This window comes from Amblyomma maculatum, chromosome 9, assembly GCF_055883805.1.
Source record: "Amblyomma maculatum isolate TAMU_Amacu chromosome 9, ASM5588380v1, whole genome shotgun sequence".
NCBI lineage: Eukaryota > Metazoa > Arthropoda > Arachnida > Ixodida > Ixodidae > Amblyomma > Amblyomma maculatum.
The window spans coordinates 115,263,762-115,284,435 of NC_139352.1; the positions used below are offsets into that span (position 1 = coordinate 115,263,762).

General features: G+C 48.0%; 1 protein-coding gene across 1 annotated transcript in view; it reads right to left on the bottom strand.

Moving 5' to 3' along the window:
• Positions 1-480: 480 nt before the first annotated feature.
• Positions 481-20,674, bottom strand: part of LOC146180199 (mutS protein homolog 4-like) — a 59,236-nt gene continuing 39,042 nt past the window's right edge. The window contains exons 10-11 of the mRNA XM_084579433.1: positions 17,028-17,128; positions 481-1,346 (exon numbers count right to left, since the gene is read on the bottom strand). Coding sequence (XP_084435559.1) covers positions 1,146-1,346; positions 17,028-17,128 — 302 coding nt within the window. The 3' untranslated portion in view covers positions 481-1,145. The remainder of the gene's footprint in view (positions 1,347-17,027; positions 17,129-20,674) is intronic.

Below are 20,674 nucleotides of genomic sequence, written 5' to 3' on the forward strand. Positions count from 1 at the left end.
GGGAATGCACAATGCATTATACGAAAAAATTGAGGCAACACTAGCTACACAACAAAGAAGGCCAGAGGAAACTTGGGTGGAAAACTTGGCCTGCAACTAAGGCGACTGTCCCACCTTCGGGTTCAACTCCCGAAGCATGGGATAGTCCCTCTGTTGGACAAATAAAACTTCTCTCTCGCCATATGTCAGGGTGCACCCTGACTCAAGGCGCACCGTTTCGCTCCTGCTGTTGGCAAATTAGAGGTGAGGTTGAGCCAGAGAGAGAGAGAACTTTTATTCATCCTAGGTAGCCCGGGCCAATTCACATAAACGAGAACGGGCGGCTAAGAAAGTGCGGTGACGTGCCGCACATATAGAATACGAGAAGCAATATTTTAAAATTTATTTTAAATGATAAGGTCCATGCTGAGCATTTAAATTTTGCTGGAATACTCACAATGAGCATTTCCACAAATCTGCCGCATTAGAATATGGCCACAGATATCGTTTCCTGTTAAGTTCCCTTTAATCGCAATGCCAATAGAGCGTTACATTCGATGGATAAATCTTCGCACTGTGATGTTCACATTCACCAAGTACTCCTTTGAAACGCTGTGTCGAACGCAGAACTTGCTTCAACTACGGTAACACAACTATAAAATTGATTTGCCCGCGCACTAGGAGTCGCACGATTACATCGTATGGTGAGTACGATTTAAACGAAGAGAAGGCACATAAGGGTCTTGTGACTCCGAAGTCGGCCATGCCATGAGGATGTCGGCCGTACATGTTTCCAAATGATGCCATGTATACGAAGATAATTTATGCAGCATTTATTAGTTCAGGAAAAAAAACAAATCTCAAGGAGTCCGAAGGCGAACGGTGCAAAACAAACCTGACTAACCTAATAGAACGAAAAATCGGTAAGCAAACAAATTTCAGATACCAAGACAGCATTTACTCAAATATCCAATGAGACAGAAGCAGTTTCCCGAACAATATATGAACAAAGAGAGCAAGTTAATTATGCTGATAAATAAGAAATAAGCTAGGTGATAACATCCAACACTTCGCATTGCCCCATTTTAACACAGAATAAACAAGTTTGCCCATGGGCCATAACAAAAAACTCCAGTTACAGTCTTAAGACGGATATCGTTTGCTCATCACTCAGTGCCCAAGTGGGCAGACTGCAATTCCCTGCGGAAATCCATCAATTCCCGGGCTTTCTGCTGTTCCTCGAGAAGACGCAACCGCAGTTCTTCACCTTCCAGCTTGGAGTGCTTCACCAGCACCATGAGTGTGCCGGCGAGTTTGATTTCTGCTCGCTCCAGCTTCCGCAAGGCGTTGTCTTCATACAGCGGGCCCTGGAAATATTTCAACGGAAGGCTATGTACTGTCTGTAGTGGTTACAAGATGCCAAAAACTGTTTGACTGGTATTTCTAGCACGATGAGTGTGTTACTCCTCTAGCTTCAAATTAATGATTTATGTAAGCATCTACTCACGATGTTAGGCACGGCACGTTGCCTTTGCACGCTTTAAAATTACTGTCGCCGTAGTGGTGTTTAACTATACAACTAGTAAAAATTTGCTTTCGTTTTTGATAGACAGCACAGCATATTTAAGCACTACTAGTATAAATTCAATAATAGAATAGCATGATTCATTGCTGTGCACATTATGAAGACGTGCAGCACTCGACAGACAAGACAGCCTCTCCTGACCAGCGGCAGCGTGCCTTCATTTATAGCCAGGTAACTATCGATACTTGAACAGTCCAATCCGGAGGCATCAGCTGGCAGCGGTCAAAAGGTCTAGTAGCAAGCGTGCTAGTTTCCCGCTTCGAGTCATCCGCGGCGTGAGGGCAAGGCGCTCACGTGTCTCAAAATCCAGTGAGAAAAAAAGTATAACTATTCGAAATTAAAGTTAATTTTGAGGAAATGAAAGCAGTGTATTCTGCTCGATAAAGCGAGTTCAACACAAAATTCGAACAAACTGAAGCAGCACCTAAACACTTCAACCACTGTGATATATACTGCAACCAAAAAGTGTCTTTTTCCTCAGGTATTTGAAGACTGCAGAAACTTAAAAGCAAATGTCTTGCAAAAGTCTGCTACTGGGTGTTTCATGAAGCTCGCTTGTTTCTAAAGACCTGATTACTGAGGCGTGTTATGAGCGGGCTTCTAGCTGCGCGGTCTGCGCAGCTTCTAGAGGGGTCGATGATTGGAGCCAAGGGGGTTCGGTGAGTGCCTGATGCCCCTTTACAGGCCCAGGTGATTCTCCGCATCGCATCGGCGCACTGAGAAGCCTCGCCGTCTGACCAGTCTGGACACTTTTTGCCAGACTCCGTAGCGCCCCCTTTCCCACTCTCGTCGTGGCCAACTCAAAACGGGAGACTAGCGGGATCGCTATTAGACCTTTTGGCCATAGCCAATTGATGCTCCTGGATTGGACGGTTCAAGTGCCACCTGTTTCCTGGCTTTTTTAAAAAGAAGGTGCGCTGCAGCTTATCGGGAGAGACCGTTGTAAGCGTCCGTCGAGTGCTGCAAGTCTTCAGAGTGTACGCGCCAATGTGGTCTGCGTACCACATGACCTCATCCCACCCGTGACGCGGTGCTCGCCTCTGCTCCAGCATAAAAGGGCGACGAAGCTTGACACATGCGCAACCTAGTCACTGTAACCAAGTCACGCTACTCTCAGCTCTTCATGGCGCGCGCGACAGAAACACCCTTTCTTCACAATGTGACGTCCCTTATCGGGGCTCGCGAATTGCAACCTGTTAAGTTGCCAAACTCAGGTTCGGGTTCGTGCTGGGATGAAGATGGAACAGACCAACATCTACAACTGGCCATTTAGTTAAAAGCATTTATTCTATGAAAGTGGTGGTCTTGAGGAGATAGACGGTTTGTTCACCATCCTGGTAGTGTCGGTGCTCTGTCGTGATCACAGGCAGTAGCTCGGGTCCTGGGCTTCAGGAAAGCTGCATGCCGGGGTGGCGACGTCGTCATCATGGAAGAGGAATCGGGCTCTCTCCGACAAGGCCGAAACAAGTCCAAGGCTCCTATGTCGCCTGTAGTTCACGTGGGGACTCCTGTCTCAAGGTCGCAGGCCCAAAGACGTGCAGTCGAACTGCCTATCCCTACTTAGTTGTTGGCCCGCTCTCGATTACGCCTTTTGGCATCTTCACGTTGTTGGCGATGCTGGAAAATGAGGCGTTTCTCCAGAACTTTCAATCGTTGCCACCTGTGTTGTGTAATTCTCAGAACTAGGCAGTCTGGTACCGACGTGGCGTCTAAACGAGGTCCGGCTTTTTGTAGCGCTGCTTCCAGGTGGCGACGAAGAGTCGTCACAATCCCTTCTCTTTCAGAGAATTTTCCAGCGAAAAAATCCTGGACAAAAGCGACACTAAACCTAACACTCTACACTGTTGAACAGCATTGGCACAAAACCCATCGTCAGACGCAGTCACCGCATATTTGGAGTCTGTTTTAGAGTGTGTTCGGATTTCGACTTCACACACTTCAGTCACTTGTGCCAACCGTCGCGTTCCTAAAGACAAAACCACTTCAACGGAGGATTTAAGCTAGCGACCAGGAAACACCATTCGCGGGACAAAGGCGCATTATTAAATTTCTACAAAGCATAATGATCGAATTCCTCTATTACTAAGTTTAAGTGTAAACATGCATGCCAATTGCAGCGAATAAAACATCAATCATTGCATTTAGGTAATTATCGATATCACGATGACAATCACCTGCTGTGTGCCGAATGTCCGGGGCATGTAAGCACTGCCGAAACCTGGGAACTGGAGCAATAAGTATGAAGTACAAATTTTATAAACAAACCCAGAGGTGTCGCAAAGTACTTTCCGGCCAGTCAGCCAAGCCGATAAGCTTAGGGAGGGTCGATGACGTCGGCGGCTTCGCAAGGCATAGCTGTGGCTCGGCGTATGTAACACAGTGATAGCTGCCTGTCCCGGAATTAGGGGATCGAGTAAAGCCTCTGGCGGGATCTCTGCACTGAGGGCCGAGTCTGCGGACGTTGTCGATGCACCTGGTGCTGGCGGCGGCGATGACAGACGGGTGTGTTGCAACGCGTCAGTGATATCACCGTGATTGGCCAGGCAAAGTGGATTTATATGCACAAGTTTTTCTTTTTGTGTTCTTGTGTAGCGAAGCCGAACCGTGACGTTAGAAAGTTGCTTGGCGACCTTGAAAGGACCCGTCCATTTCATATATAGCTTCCTCGAAAGGCCACGCGGTGTGACAGTTATTTGAAGATAAACTTGGTCAACTCGTGCTATGGTCTTTCCAGTTGTGATGTATGGATGCGAGAGTTGGATTGTGAAGAAGGCTGACCGCTGTTACGACCGTGCATCATCCGCACTTGCGCGCTCTGTTGTTCGCCTGTGGGCATGGATAAGTGCTGTGGATATGTGGTGTTGGTACAATGGCTCTAAGTGAGCCTGTTTCCAGGAATCCTGTTTTGTAAGCCTGTTTTGCTTTGTGGACACCCTGCAAATGCCAAATTGACCCTGTCAAGAGAACGTCTAGAAAAACACAAAGAAATGTCCCCCTGCGGGAAATAGCCGGAAGTGCTTTCTTTCTTTTGTTCACCCTTCCAGTCGAGAAGCGCTATCGTCCAGTGAGGAATGCCTACTATCTAAAGGAGACGACAGAGTGACATGTCCGCTGACTTGCAGGACAAGAAAGGAGCATGACGCATACGGCCATTAGATGATTTCCCGGGAATGCAGGAAAGATTTGCAATTGTCGAAAAGGGACAATGCTGGGAGCATCATGTGGCGCGCACGTGCACTTGGGTTTCTGAGAAGTAAATCCACTTGCCGGAACCAGCCTATCGATTCTTGGCTGAAGAATAGAAATGTACCTCCTCGCCGTTCCCAAGCTTTTCCCGCCAACAAGTGACCAGGCCCAACGAAACAATGCCGGGCCAGTCAGTGCTTCAGACCATCAGTGCAGTGATGTGTTCGATTGGATGCCGATATCTGAGGGGCGTGCCCTGGATTTGGTTGGTCAGCATCTTCAGAGAGGGGCTGGACATAGGGGGTTTTAAGGACGCTGCAGAGCACGAAATGTCGCTCTGAGCCCTGGGTAAACGGCTCATCCAGTCGCTTCTCGCTATGAATTCTTAACGCTTGCCTTTTTGCTGATGTACCCTTCTTTTTCGTGTAAATAATCATGTAAATAAGTTTTTTCAAAGTGCCATTAAACCTGCTTGTATATATTTTACCAACTTCGAAGATTCAATCCTTCATGAACCCGGAGTCTCTGCACGCTACCAAGTGAAGGCCGGGTCAACTTAGTCCCAGCGTCACGACACCGCCGAAGAATTGACGCGCTTGAATTGTTGCGCTGGCGGAGACTCTTGAGAGTTCCTTGGACTGCCAGAAGATCAAATCAGTCGATATTGTCGACCATAAACCCTGACTGCTCATTGGAGCGTCAAATCCTAAAGTTAAAGCTCAGCTACTTTGGTCATCTGATGAGAAGAGAGTAGTCGCTGGAGAAAGATTTGATGTTGGGAAAGCTTGAGGGTCACCGGAGGAGGGGTAGGCAGCGAACGCGATGGTTAGATGGCATCCTTGAGGCGCTGCAGATGAAGTTATGTGATGTCAGGAAGATAGTGAAAGACCGGAAAGCGTGGCGTGACATGGTCCATAGGGTCACGAAGAGTTGAACACGACTGAACGACGAAGAAACTTGGTCACCTACTTGGATGCCTGCATCCCAAATGACAACCACCTGCCGTCTCTTACGCGCTTCTGCCGTGCTTCGTAACACCTTCGATGCTGTTGCGTGGGCGCACCTTAATCTCTGCTTCGCTGTAATCTTCCAGCGCGCCATAAAGGCCGTTTGGTTCCTCAAATGCTACGCTTCGGATCGCTGGATCCCTGCCGTACAAAAGGGAAAACGGACTCATTCCTCTTCCCTCGTGGACGGTAGAGTCGTAGACGGAAGTCACGTAAGACAGCCAAAGGTCTCAGTCGCACTGGTCATTGTCAACATGCATTGGAGTCAGGTTCAGCCTCTCTACCGCACCACTTCACTCTAGATAAGCGGTTGTCTAGAGTTTCTTGACCCTGAGGAGATCATACATGTCTCTCATAAGCCGCCCCGTGAAGCTAGCTCCCTGATCGGTTAGCAGCTGCTTATGTGCGCCATGTCGTTATACCAATCCTCAGTGAACCCTCTCGCAATCGTCTTGGTTGCTTGATCTTCTAAAGCAAATGTTTCGGCATATCGGGTCAGATGATCCACTAAAACTAGTATGTATCGTTTCCCAGAGGTTGTGTGCGGAAGTGGCCTGACAATATCCATCGCGGTAGCTCAAACGGCTCATGAACATCTAGAAAGATCTGCAACTGCGCCGCTGGCCTGCCTTTGGGAACTCTAGGGAGCGCGCATGATTTGCCCTGCTGGCAGTAGCGAGCTACGTCTCCCTTCATCCCATGCCAGAAATAGTTCCTTGCTACTCGAGCCCATGTTTTCTGGACACCAAGGTGCCCTGCCGAAGGTAACCCGTGGTGCAATCTCAAAATCTCTCCCCTCATCGCCAGTGGTATGACCAACTACGCGACCCATTGATGAGCTTTTCTTGTTCCTAAACCTAAGGGTGCCGTTCTACTCGGTGTGGTAGCGATCGCAAGCACGTCCTGGCAAACTGCTACATTCTTCCATTTTCTTAGCGAGGAAACAGTCCTTCCTCTTAATTCTGCAAGATAGCTCCATCGAGTGAGGGAAATAGATCGGACACGCCAGCTACCAGTGCGCGGCTGAGGGCATCTACATTTTGGTTCGTTTTCCGGGCTCGATGGATGACCAAAAATCATATTTCTGCAGGAGTAGGTTCCAACGGGGTACCCTCGAACTGAGATCTCTCACATTCATCTTGATTTTTATAGCGCTTCTGTCCTTTTGTGTCTTTCTTCCTGTGGTGTTTCTTCAGCGCTATAAAAATCAAGATCATGTACCAACTAACCCGTCAAAAAATCCTGCTCACATTCATGAGTTATTTCAAAGGTTGGCAGTCTGTCACAATCTTGAAATGACGTCCGTACAGATAAAAATGGTGCATAGCCCACACTACTGCTGGACATTCTTGTTCTGTTGCACCGTAGTTTTTCTCGGCTGCATTCAATTGCCTACTCGTGCAAACGACCAGGTACTCTACACCGTCATGAATCTGGGAAAGTATCGCTCCTGCTGCGTGTTTCGAGGCATCGGTCTCTAGGGTGAACGGTTTAGTAAAGTCTGGAAAATGTAATGGGGGGCTTCAATTAACTTTCTATTCAGCGTTTTGAAAGCCTCTTCAGCCTCTGGCGTCCATTCAAAAGGTGCTTTTCTTGTTAGCTTCGTCATCGGTTTAGCTATCTCTGCAAAATCAGGGATGTGGCGCCGATAGTAGGTGACCAAACCCAGGAATTGGCGGACTTCGGTTTTACTCGTTGAGGTTGAGAATTCCACTACGCACTTTACTTTTTCAGGGTCAAGGCGCATGCTGCTAGCGGAGAAAATAAGTCCTAGGTATTTCACCTCTGACTTCAGAAATTGACACTTCGCTGGTTTTAGTTTAAAGCCGGCTCCCCTTACTCTCATGAACACTCCTTCGATATCCTGCAAATGCTCCTTGAAAGACTCGCTGTGAATAATGATGTCGTCAAGGTACATGTGACAAAGCTTCTTGAAAAGCCCAGCCAGTATCACATCGGCTGTCCTTTGTCACACTACCGCGCTGTTCACAAGTTCTACTGGCATCCTGTTCCACTCGTAGCGGCCCGAAGGCATGCTAAATGCCATTTTTTTCCGTCTTTGGCGTCCATCACTATCTGCCAATCATCATCATCATCATCAGCCTGATTATACCCACTGCAGGGCGAAGGCCTCTCCCACATTTCTCCACTTAACCCAGTTTTGTGCTAGCTGCATCCACTTGACCCCTGCGAACTTCTTAATCTCATCCGCCCACCTAACTTTCTGCCACCTCCTGCTACGCTTTCCTTCCCTTGGAATCCAGTTTGTTACCCTCAGCGACCATCGGTTATCCTCTCTTCGCACTACATGTCCTGCCCATGTCCATTTCTTCTTAATTTCTACTAGAATGTCGGTAACTTGAGTTATTTCTCTGACCCACTCTGTACGCTTTCTATCTGCCTAGCTAGTGGGTATCTGCCAATACCCACTAGCTATGTCTACAATGGTAAAGTACTCGGCTTCTCCGAGCTGGGACAGGGTTTCATGGATATTGGGCAGGGGGTAAGGGTTTACTCGCGTTGCTTTATCCAGATCTCAATAGTCTACCACAAACCGGTAACTGCAGTCGGGGTTCTCTACTAGTAAGGCTGGCGCTCCCCAGAGAGAGGTTGAATGTTTTATGACGCCAGCATTTACGCCGACCTGGGTTTCCATTTCTTCTCAGCGAAAGGGATCCGGTACGGTCTACTGTAGACAGGTGCGGCATCGCCGGTGTACAGTTAAAACTCGATTTAACGAAGTTGAGGGGAGCCGTGAATTATTTCGTTAAATCGAGAACTTCGTTAAATTGAATGAGGCATTTCTTGGGCACATAATTCAGTACATTCGATTACAGTCAAACCTCGATAAAACGTACCCGCTTAAACAGTACTTTCGTTTTAAAAGTAGTAAAGTCAAGTCCCCGACTGAGCACCCATTGAACATAATGCATTTTGCATCCGCATAAACTGTACCAGCTTATCGCGGTCGTATCGGTTAACGATAGCATGGCTAGACTGATGGAGGCCTAACAAGCTGAGCTTGACAAAGGCGTGCGTTCAAAGGCACGGGGAAATCCGCACAAGAGCGAACACAGAGCACAACACACAAACACACACACACACAAAAAACCGCGAACTGCAACAGCACCATCTATGAAATGTGGCACGAAACTTTTTTACTGCTAGCGCCATCTCGTGAGCTCGACTCAAAATTAAAACTCGTTTTGCGCCGCGCAGTTTGAAAAAAGCGACGGGATGAAGATGCTCCGCGCTGTTACCACTGACTCGCAATCAATAAATTTTGGGGTGCTGTCTACAAAATAGACCAAAAATTAACACTTTTTCACCTTTATTTCTCGAAAAAAGGTTCGTTACATCGGGACAGATCACGGAATCGGTTTCGTTATTTCCGGTTAGTCAAGGCATTGAACCCCATGGGCGTCTGAGGGGGAATTAGGATACCTTCGTTAAATCGGGTTTCGTTAAATCGAGTTTTGACTGTATATCTTGTGCTTAATATCCTGACCATGTCCCAGATCAGTTTTGTGCGCAGAGAATACTGTTGAATATTCCGGGTGCCGCCTCCGCTACTGTAGTCTTCACGGCACGACATTTGGGCCATCCCACTGACAACGGGGGATGGACGTACATGAACTGGAATCGCCCATTCTTCACCGCGGGGTACGGCTGTGTGCGCGTGTGTTGAGTCGGTGGGTGGCGCGAGAGAGAGACGCTCGTGCGCGTGTTCCCTTCAAGAGACACTCAACGTTTCGGAGCTGTGCGGTGTATAGTTTTATGGAGACGCCGCTCTCCGAACAGTATCCGTAGTGAGTGCAGTTTGGATAATTAAAATTCATGTTGTTGTTGTTTAAAAGAGTTCTCCCTAATGTCATGGAATAACGAACATATTTTCTGGTGCCGAAACCCGGGATATTCGCGAAAAACAACGACAACTTGAAACCAGCGTTCCAACTGTTACGGACGACAGCGATGGAGCGTCTCCAAACGAAGAGAGAAGTTACGCGAGCCGAACTGAACCGACTCAACGAGGAGCTTGAGCGACTAACGACGGCGGATGACTTCGGCCCCCAGCAACGAGACCTCCTCGCGGAAATATCAGATGAGTTGGACATTGTTTCGAGAGATTTGAAACAGTTAGATGCCCTGATTGAGCCGCATGTGCGTGACGAAGGCCTTGCGGAAGAATATAAAGGCGTTCGTCAGTGCCAAGCTCTGATGACACGAATGCGGACAAAGCTTCGGCGTTGCGGTGAAACGAATTCTAACGGTGCAACAAGCACATTGAATGCAGAAGAAACCGCGTCCAGATTACCTGCTGCCCGTTCGGGACAACTGAGGTTGCCTAAGCTGGAGCTTCAGAAATTCAGCGGCAACAAGCTCGACTGGCAACCGTTCTGGCAACAATTCCGGCAAGCAGTTCACGAGAATAACGGCTTGACCAGCATAGAAAAGTTCTTGTACCTGCGGACAGCGTTGACAGGAAAGGCGGCGGCAGCTTTGACCGGCGTCCAAGCGACGGAGAAGAATTACGACTACGCTGTAAAGACACTCCAAGAGCGTTTCGGGCGTCAGGATGTGCTCGTGCAAGAACACCTTACGCAGCTGTTAAACCTTCCCCAGGTTAGAGCTCTCAGTGACGTGAACGCGCTGCGACGCCTCCACGATCATGTTCAGCGAAACATCGCAGGACTTGAAACTTTAGGTGTCAAATCGGACAGCTATGGTGCGATGCTGTGCGCGGCTTTGTTTCGGGTATTGCCGGCCGAATGGACTGTTGAGTACCATAAGGCCCACAGTGCAGACAAGGACGTGCTCGACAGTTCGAGTCTCCAAGCCATTCTGCAATCAGTTCGCCTGGAAGTGGAGAGCAGGGAAAAGGCGCACGGAGAAAGCACGAACGCTCCTCAGCGAACGCGACCTGAACGCGCCAGTGAACGGCGTCCCAACAGCGTCTACGGCAAAGGCTCAGCGGCCAGCCTCCAGGTGGGTGCCAAATTGAGCAAGGAAAGATGCCCTTTCTGCGCTTCAGAGAGGCATGAGGTTGCAGATTGCAATGCTCCGATATCAATTGATGAGAAGAAAAGAAAACTGCGAAAGGAAGGGAGGTGTTACCGATGCGCGAAGAAGGGGCACATGACAAAAGGATGTAAGAATTGGACACTACGTTGCGCGAAGTGTGGCCGACGACACATCACCTCGCTTTGTGATCCACCGGAACCGAACGCCGAGGGCGAGACCGCTACTGGGTTGCACTCAACAGCGTCTCTTAGCAACAGCAATAAAAACGCCGTGCTGCTGCAGACTGCGCAGGTGTGGGTCGACGGACCGAAAAGAAAACGCCTCGCTCGTTGTCTGTTTGACGGAGGCAGTCAACGATCGTTTATAACAGAGAAGCTCTCGCGAATACTGGATCTTGAGGTCATCGGTGAAGAGGAAGTGACCATTTATCCTTTCGGCGGCTCGACCAACGTTATAAAGAAAAAACGACGCCGAGTGAAGCTCCGGCTACGAAGCCAGTACGACCGCAAGGAGCACAGCATCGAAGCCCTCGAAATTGAAGAAATCTGCTCCGACCAACTGCTGCTTCCAGAAAACGCTGTTGAGATGAGTCAGGTGGCTGATTTGAAATTAGCGGACGTCACCATCTCACCAACTCGCCTCTTCACACAAGGCATAGAAATTCTAATAGGCTCTGATTATTATTGGACTTTTGTGCACGCAAAAGTACGGAAAGTGCAAGGGGCCATGGTTGCGCTCAAGACTGTCTTTGGCTGGACCTTGCAAGGACCGATACCACTTTCTGCTTCAGGTGTGTCGTGTTCTACCATTGCCGTTCTGCGCACCAGCGTCTGTGACAAGAACGCCAACCTGTCAGACGAACTTCGAGCGTTCTGGGAGCTGGAGAGCCTCGGTATCTCCTCAAGCAGCTGCCTACTTGGAAGCGAGGAACAGCAGGTGAGAGAAGACTTTACTCTTTCTCTGACTTTGACCGATGGGCAATACGAGGCGAGCTTCCCGTGGAAGGCACTTGACCAAGGGCTAGCCGACAACGAAGTTGTAGCAAGAGAACGCCTGGCCTGGTTGAAGCCGCGTCTGAGACTCAGCAAGAGCAGACTAATGGTCTATGATGCAGCCATCCGTGACTACCTATATAAAGGTTTTGCTGAAAAGGTTCCAGCCGACGAAATCGACAGCACCTCGTCTCGAGTGTATTATATGTCTCATCGTGCTGTTTTCTGTTCAGAGAGCTCTACCACCAAAGTTCGCATAGTGTTCGATGCATCTTCGAAAGCACAAGGCTGCTTGTCACTTAACGATGCCCTCACCACCGGCCCGAACCTAAAACCCGACCTGCTGCGGCTTAGGCTGAATTTGCGATGCCACAAAATTGCATTGACCGCCGACATCGAAAAGGCCTCCCTTCAGATTGGCGTCAAAAGTGAGGACAGCGACGCACTGCGATTACTCTGTGATTCATCTGCGTCATGTGAGGGTTCATCAGAGGGTGATACAGAGGTCTGGCGCATGACAAGAGTGCCTTTTAGCGCCACAAGTAGTCCCTTTATGTTGGCTGCCACCATACGACATCACCTGGCTAACGTCTTTGAGGACCTCTCTCACTCCGCACAAATCTTAGGCAGCTGCCGGTACGTCGACGATTTGATAACCGGAGTCAGCTACACGGAAGAGGCGTCGAAATTTAATGAGGAGGCACAGCAAATAATGAGCTCAGCAGGAATGAAACTGCGAAAGTGGAGTTCCAACAACGAACTCCTAAAACAACGGTTCGATGCTAACGGCGTTGGAAATGCCTGCGCTGACACTGCGACGACGACTTCAGCCATAGCAATAGTATTGGGGCTCGAGAGGGACAGAGGAAACGACGAGCTGAAGTATTCCCTGAAAACGGCGCTGGAGCTTCTTACTGTCAACAGCAACACTAAACGCTTCGTGCTCCAGGCCACAGCGAGAATCTTCGATCACCTCGGTCTGCTGAGCCCAATAACAATCACAGCACAAGCATCTCTTCCGGTGATAGAAATTAAGCGCTTCAGCAATCTGAATCGCCTACAGCGAGTCACAGCTTGGATGCGACGCTTTGTTCGCAACTGTGATCAAAAAAGGATGGACTTGAGGGCCTGCTCTGTGCATTCGAAATCCAACAGGCGCAGAAATGGTCGCATCACGGAGGAGTTTACTGGGCGAGATGGAAGAACGCGATCCTGAATGATTGGTTTACCAGGTTGTACTTTTGTACCCGTTGGAAGACAGAAATTAATGAGCTAGCGCTCATTCGGCGGGGAGGATGTTGAATATTCCGGGTGCCGCCTCCGCTACTGTAGTCTTCACGGCACGACATTTGGGCCATCCCACTGACAACGGGGGATGGACGTACATGAACTGGAATCGCCCATTCTTCACCGCGGGGTACGGCTGTGTGCGCGTGTGTTGAGTCGGTGGGTGGCGCGAGAGAGAGACGCTCGTGCGCGTGTTCCCTTCAAGAGACACTCAACGTTTCGGAGCTGTGCGGTGTATAGTTTTATGGAGACGCCGCTCTCCGAACAGTATCCGTAGTGAGTGCAGTTTGGATAATTAAAATTCATGTTGTTGTTGTTTAAAAGAGTTCTCCCTAATGTCATGGAATAACGAACAAATACCGCCTGATTCGTTGCGATCAAAGTCTCAATGCGAGACTTGTGCTCCCCGTTCACATGAAGCAGGTTGAAAATCGCAAGCAATTAAGTTCTCGGTGCTAACCGTGCTGGCAGCCGCGCCCACTTCACGAACTGGTTCTGAGGCCTCTGCGTCGACCAGAGCGCCAATAACTTTGTTCTTACCGAGAGAAATACCCTGCAGTGTTAAGTTTGCAATTCTGACGGGAAAACTGGCGTTCTTCCGCGTTTTGAACCACATCGGCGCGCCCACGAGGCCATTTATTTAGAGACGGATTACCTCTACTACGTTAGTGCCCTCGATCGGCGAATCTCGTAGAGGTTTACACCACAAAACACATTCAGTCATTGCGGGGACTATTGCCTCTGATTAACGCCCCCATGGATAAGTACTGCCTCAAACGTAACTTTTCCCTAGCCCCAGCACCTCTAAAAAAACAACTCTACATCACAAATGTCAGGCCTATCCTCGAATATGCATGTTCAATATGGGACCCAGGATATGCCACTCTAATAAAAATCCTTGAAAGCATACAAAATCGTTCTGTCCATTTTATTCTTAACAATTATAATCGTACTGCTAGTGTTACTAATAGGAAGATTGCAGTTAACCTTCCCCTTCTTTCTTCCCATAGAAAACTATCACGTCTTTCCTTCTTTCACAAAATCTACTATCATAACCAGATACTTTAGTCACGGTTCATTACACCAGCGTCCTATATCTCCCCACGTGTGGATCATCATTTCAAAGTTCACGTACCTTCGCAGTGCACAGTCACCTACTCATATTCATTCCTGCCAAGGACCTGTCACGAGTGGAACCACCTGCCTGCGTCTTTAGTTACTATCACCGACATCAATCGCTTTCGTAAACCACTAACAAATATTTTAGAAAGCGAGTTTATTCCTATATGAAAAGTTTTTTTTTGTTAGGTTTTGTTCTTTACTTCCTTTTCTTTTCCGTACTGTAAGCTATCTGCTTTTGTTTATCTATTTTGTTCAGTTGCCATTTTACTCATTTGTCTCTATTTTGCCAATGCAATTAGGTTCTTCACTTTGTTTGTATTTCATATATACAATGATGTGTAAAAGCCCCTCCCCTCTATAACGCTTCTTGTAAGCCCTGAGGGTACAAATAAATAAATAAATAAACAAACAAAGAAATAAATAAATATGAACCATATATGCCGTGCTCTTTTTGGCCGCGGTTGACTATCGAAATGCAGTCATCAGCCATACTTGTATATATAGTATAGTATATAGTATAGTATATAGTATAGTATATACCCTGCGTAAGCGTTAGGTCTTCTCTATTTTGCTGTAGAATATACTGGCCAATCAGGCAGTCAACCGGTAGCATTAGGTCATCCTGGCACACAAAGAATCCTGCCTTGAGTTCACGTTTTCCAAGCACCAGTGGAATCGAAGTTGCCCCGAGTGCACAACGGGCTTCCGGGGATGCCTACCAGTGTTATACTACTCTCGTGCTTTTTGAACGCCTGCTCCCACTCTTTCTAGATCCATGTTAAAATGTTCAGCCTGAAAAGGCTCATCCTGGACCCTGTGTCCACCATGCACTGCACCTTCACGCCTGCCATTTCGCCTTCTATAATAGGACTTCTCTCTACGCATAAACTCAGCGCAGCTATTGAAAGCCTCCTATCGCAGCAATTCTCGATGGAGGCCACCTCAAATTTTCCACATTCCTTAGATACATCTGTTCTTCAGCTGGAGTACGGTCGGGCGGGCCACCCTCTGCACGCGAGCTTCTGGGAGGCGCCTGTCGAAAGTTACACGTGCGAGCGAAGTGACTTGACTTCCCGCACGAGTAACAATGCCCAGCGTAATCGGAGCGCTGCGACCTGTTGTTCGGCTGATCTTGCGCACATTCTTTGACGATCTTTAAATTCTCTTCTAGCAATTTTTCAAAACGTTCGAGTCGCGTTTTCAGTTCGTTGACTTCGTCTGCTTCGACCTGTCTAACAGCCATGCCTCGGAAACGCGTGACCTTTTCCATCTGCTCCTCTTTTGCGGCTACTTCCATGGCTTCTTCGAAGTCTTCGGGTTGCGTGGAAAGGCGAAACGCCGGACCGAATCAGGCAGGCCATTGAGATAACGCGACAGGAGCTGTCCTTCTAGGATTTCCCTCCTTGCTGCTTTCTTTGTTGCGTCCTCTGCAGCATTACTTCCCAGCGTGTCCGTGCCCAGCATCCGCAAACGAGTCGGAAAGCACGCGCATCCTCGCATGTCCCCTGTCGGGCGTTCAGAACTTTACAACTCGACACTTGCCGGCTCCATGTCGAAGCGTTTAAGTACTAGCTCTTTGAATGCTAAGCGGCGGCGTTAGCGACGTCCTTGTCCCTCCAAGCAAATGCCTGAGCAGCACCGACCATTTTTCACCGTGCCATACCAGTAAGCTGTTTTGCCTACCATCCTCCCATTGCGCCGACTTGCTCTACAAATTGGAGGATATTCGGACCTGTACGTCCCCGATGAATGGCGGAATAATTCTTCCTAGCATCATTGCATTGGCCCCCAATGCTCCAATCTGAAAGTCAGGTGACTATTGTGGCAGCATGTTGACTGATTCGTTCTCTAGCACGAGGGTACACGGGCTTGTACCAAACCTCAGCAGAATCCCACTGCTGCACCACTTGTGACATCCTTAATCGGGGGTCACAAATTTCAACCGTTTAAGTTGCCAAACTCGGGTTCGTGCTGGAGTAAGGAAGGAACAGATCAACATCCACAACTAGCCGTTCAGGTAAAATAATTTATTCTAGGAAAGTGGTTGCCTTGAGGAGGTAGACCACTACCACCATCCTGGCAGTGTCGGTGCTCTGTCATGATCACGGGCGGTGGCTCAGGCCCTGGGCTTCAGGGAGGCCGTAGGCCAGGGTGGCGACGTCTTCATCACGGAAGCGGGATTGCGGGTTCTCCCTGTCAAGGCCGAAACAGGTCCAATGCTCCTATGTAACTGCAGGCAGAGTGCCGTTGGCTGTCGGAAAAAAGCCCCAAACGGCTCGAAGGAGCCATTTCACTATCCTTCCGCTGACCCCGGTTCGGGACTTGAACTTCTTTGATGCAGCCAGATCCCCTCTATCCCCGCAGTTTTTTTCAAACCTCCGATGCTGTATGACACTGCAGCCAATCCTTTCGCCGCCAACGTCCCCCCAGCCATACTATTGGGCCAGGCCTGTGGTTCACATGGGGGCACATCACAATACGACCACTCTGCGCATACCAGCGCCTGCCCTCTCCCCCGCTATGATGAAAGAAGACCGCTAGACTGTACTAGTGTTCTAGATCATAACTGTACCGTGGGTGTGCAGTTCATTTGGAGACAGACGCGAACGGCAGCTGCAAGTAAACATCTGCCATGTGCCATCCGCGCCTCAGGGAAGATCGCATTTGCAGAGTCCATGTTCATGCGTATTACATCAGTTTTTCTACTTAGAAGGCAGGTTTTCATGCACCCTACACAGGGCAGCACATTTCAAGGATAAATGTGACATATATATATATTATAGACATGTACAGTGCAGACGTACAAGGCAGCATCCGTTTACAAGAATGAAGTCAAGCAGTCCATACGATTTCATCCTCTCCGAGGTTGGCCGATATCTGTTCAGACACTTCGTAGGCCCTCGCCAGGACGTCGCGGGGTATTTGGGATACTTCTGCCAGCCTAAGTCCTGTAAATAAAGGCATTAACGCACAATCAATCAGAAAAGGAAGCTCAACTATAGTCAAAACCAATAGCTTATTGCATGAAGCGATTAAATTTCGGCAGTTGTAACGATGTATACATGGCAATGAAACAAAATGATACAACGCTGCCGATATTTACGAGGGGATTACGGTGTTGCCTCGACCAACTGCTCAAGAGTATCACAACACAATCATACATGTATGTGCACAGTCATTATAGGGCTGGGAGCATGGAGCAAAAATAGCAAGGAGAGGAAACACGGCTGTGTTCGGCGGGCCCATAGGATTGTGTCCGAGCTGGCTCCATCTGGTGGCACCAGGCGGCCGAAATGAAGAAAGAAAACATAGTCACATCTTTCCCGATAAAATCAACTGTCAATGTCCTCAGGCAAATGATGATGACCGACTTTAAGGTTCAAGGGTGATTAAGGTTCGATAAAGAGTTCCATGTAAAAGAAGTTTCGTCATCATGATGCTGGGTCAATGGCCAATTTTCGAAAGCACTGCACCCCACAAAACTCAAGTAAACAGGCAGATAAAACCTTGTGCCCACTGAATAACTGGTAGGCAGACGGTGACACTGTTTGGGGATAGAATCCCGCAACTCCCACAAGTCTGTTATGATCAACACGTCCCCTCTCCGTTCTGTGGGCAGGTAACAACATTCTGTTAATTTATCATGAATAGATAGTGATGTACTATTGTGAGTATTAGTCACCCTTTCCCCTCCCTCTGGTGATCCACCCTCAAAGTTCGTATCTTTGTCCCACTGATCGGAGGTGCCACTTGACGACGCACTCCATGGTGTCGAGACTTGTGCAGTGCAGTAATCTCAACACCACAAGTGCATCGTCATGCGGCATCCCCTGCAGTGTGCCACCGTATGGAACTTGGAGTAGGGTCCTGTAACCTTTGCTCACATCGCAGTCGGATACAACCAGTCTGCAGTAACAGCAACACAATAGTCCTCCATGAGAGGAAGGAAATGGAAAGCCAACCATCAGGTCAATTTATAAGCTGAAGAATGCTGCTGCCTGCAGCTTTTTTTGACAACAACAGGTAATAAAAACTGATTTCGTTTACAGCTGCTGTGTACCACGGCCCATGTCAGTATAGTGCATATGTTAGAAAGTGCTGTATATTGAATTTGTATGCTACTGCAGCACAAATTATCGTGCATCGTCTGAGGCATCCGCCTCACTTTCTCCAATGTCTATTCCAAGGTTAACAGGGTTGGATCACGTGTGACAGATTGGCCAGGAAATGTACACGTGACATCTGTGAGTTCGTTAAGATAGACAGACGACACACAACTGCCATACAGCCATACAGTCACCGGTGCCAAGACAAAGTAGAGAAATTTTAACAAGACAGCGTTAAAGGTCCTGTTACTTAGAAAATCTGCCATCGGAGTCATGAGCGAAATATCCTGGGCATGGCACAGGCAGGTGGCATGACCGGGCACTTATTCTTTGGTGGTTTGTGCGAATTAACCACATAATGCCAGATAATTAGTAAGAGTTGGCAATTTGCTCCTTTAAGGTGGGGAGGGGGTATCAAAATCAAACTTCCGGTGCTCTCGGATGCCAAGTCAATGCTTCTCATGCTATTCCTAGGCTACCCAGGCAAGTTTATACTGTTTGGTTAAAGCGGCGCTTTATATGCCTTGTGGTTTATATGTCGGGCTTTATACCTTTAAAGGTGGAGCTTGTGTGTTCCCTGTAATTTTTGTTGTGGTTTTCAGCAATAGGAAATTAGTAGCGTAATTAAATAAGTAGTGTAATTAAGAGATAGAAAGCGTGCAGAGTGGGTCAGAGAAATAATTCAAGTTACCGACATTCTAGTAGAAATTAGGAAGAAGAAATGGACATGGGCAGGACATGTAGTGCGAAGAGAGGATAACCGATGGTCGCTGAGGGTAACAAACTGGATTCCAAGGGAAGGAAAGCGTAGCAGGGGGCGGCAGAAAGTTAGGTGGGCGGATGAGATTAAGAAGTTCGCAGGGGTCAAGTGGATGCAGCTAGCACAGAACCGGGTTAAGTGGAGAAATATGGGAGAGGCCTTCGCCCTGCAGTGGGTATAATCAGGCAGATGATGATGATGAGTCTAATCAATCTTACCTCAAGATATGATTAGAAAGTAGAAGAGAAACATATGCAGGCAGCGATATCCGAACTTACGACCTCTGCTACCTATGGATGGTGCTCAACCTATGAAGTAAGATTAACCGGCAAAGAAGACGCACACAGGAAAAATCGACACAGAAAGAAATGCAATGCACTAACTAGCCCAACAACGTGTTTTACTGAAGTGCTCAACCTACCGAGCTATATATATATATATATATATATGGCAAGTTAATGTTAGCCCTAAGCATAAGCAAACACCACCCTCATCCATAACAGCAGACGTGGAACATCCTGTAGTAGTATGTTTGTCTTTTCTTCTAGTGACCTATATCGTTCTTTGGAACGAGCTAGCTCAAAGAGCTCAAATTGGAGGAGTGCAAGTGTTCGTCAGGTGACGCGCCGTATTGGCCTCGAGATCGAGCAGAGTCGCCACCTAGCGTCATAGTGGCAAACCCTACCCAGTGTGGATGGGTGTTCGCGTCGCATGCCAACCTGTAGGGATTTATATGTGCGCGTGTGGCGTGTACAAGAGTGCTTTTTGTTTGTTTCGCAGTTCCTGTGCACTTTTGCTTACTTATCTGCCTCGTGCAAAAGAAATATGAACAGGCTATTATTCCATGCTCCATTAAAAAAAAAATACTTGTCTATATTGAGTATGTTATGCTGGAAAGGACATATCATCAGTCGCGGTCTGCGGCGCTTGAGATTCTTTGACAAGGGTGTCTCAAATGAAGCGCTGCTGTCGTTAAGCGCCATGTCAAAGCAAAACAGGTTGCTGCCATCAATAAACTTAATGCAAACGCTCAAAATCGTATATTCCAGTTTTTGTTTGGAATACCGCAACTGCTGAAGCATGCGACCGCAGATTGTTGCATAGCAAAATCTAGTTTGAGCAAGCCACTCTGTGCCTTCGGTATCCACGATAGAGCTGTATGAGTACTTTATTTATTATTATTATTATTATTATTATTTTTGCTGTTAAATCTCTGTCGCGGTGTCTCAGTGGTAGGGCACTCGACTGCTGATTTCGAGAACGGGGGGAGTTCGATCTCGGCCGTTTTGAGAGGCGCTCTTCGGCTGTGGAATTTGACTGCACGTTTCACAATTCCACGTGGTCAACAACACCAAGGCCCGCCCCTACATCATCCGTAATATAGCCGATGTCGCACATTCAATCTATATATGCATTTCATTTCTTCTTTTGTTTTTCGCTGAAGTATTCTGCTCATCTGTAACAGTAGTAATGAGCATATTTTGCTTTAGAGAAATGCTCGAATGCTTGAGAGACAAACCTTCGCAGCACCTGTTACACTAAATATTACATAATACACATAGATCACTGTACACTGGTAGCCCATTAGAATCATTAGAACCTCTTTTCGTCTGTGCTGTCTTTCAAGC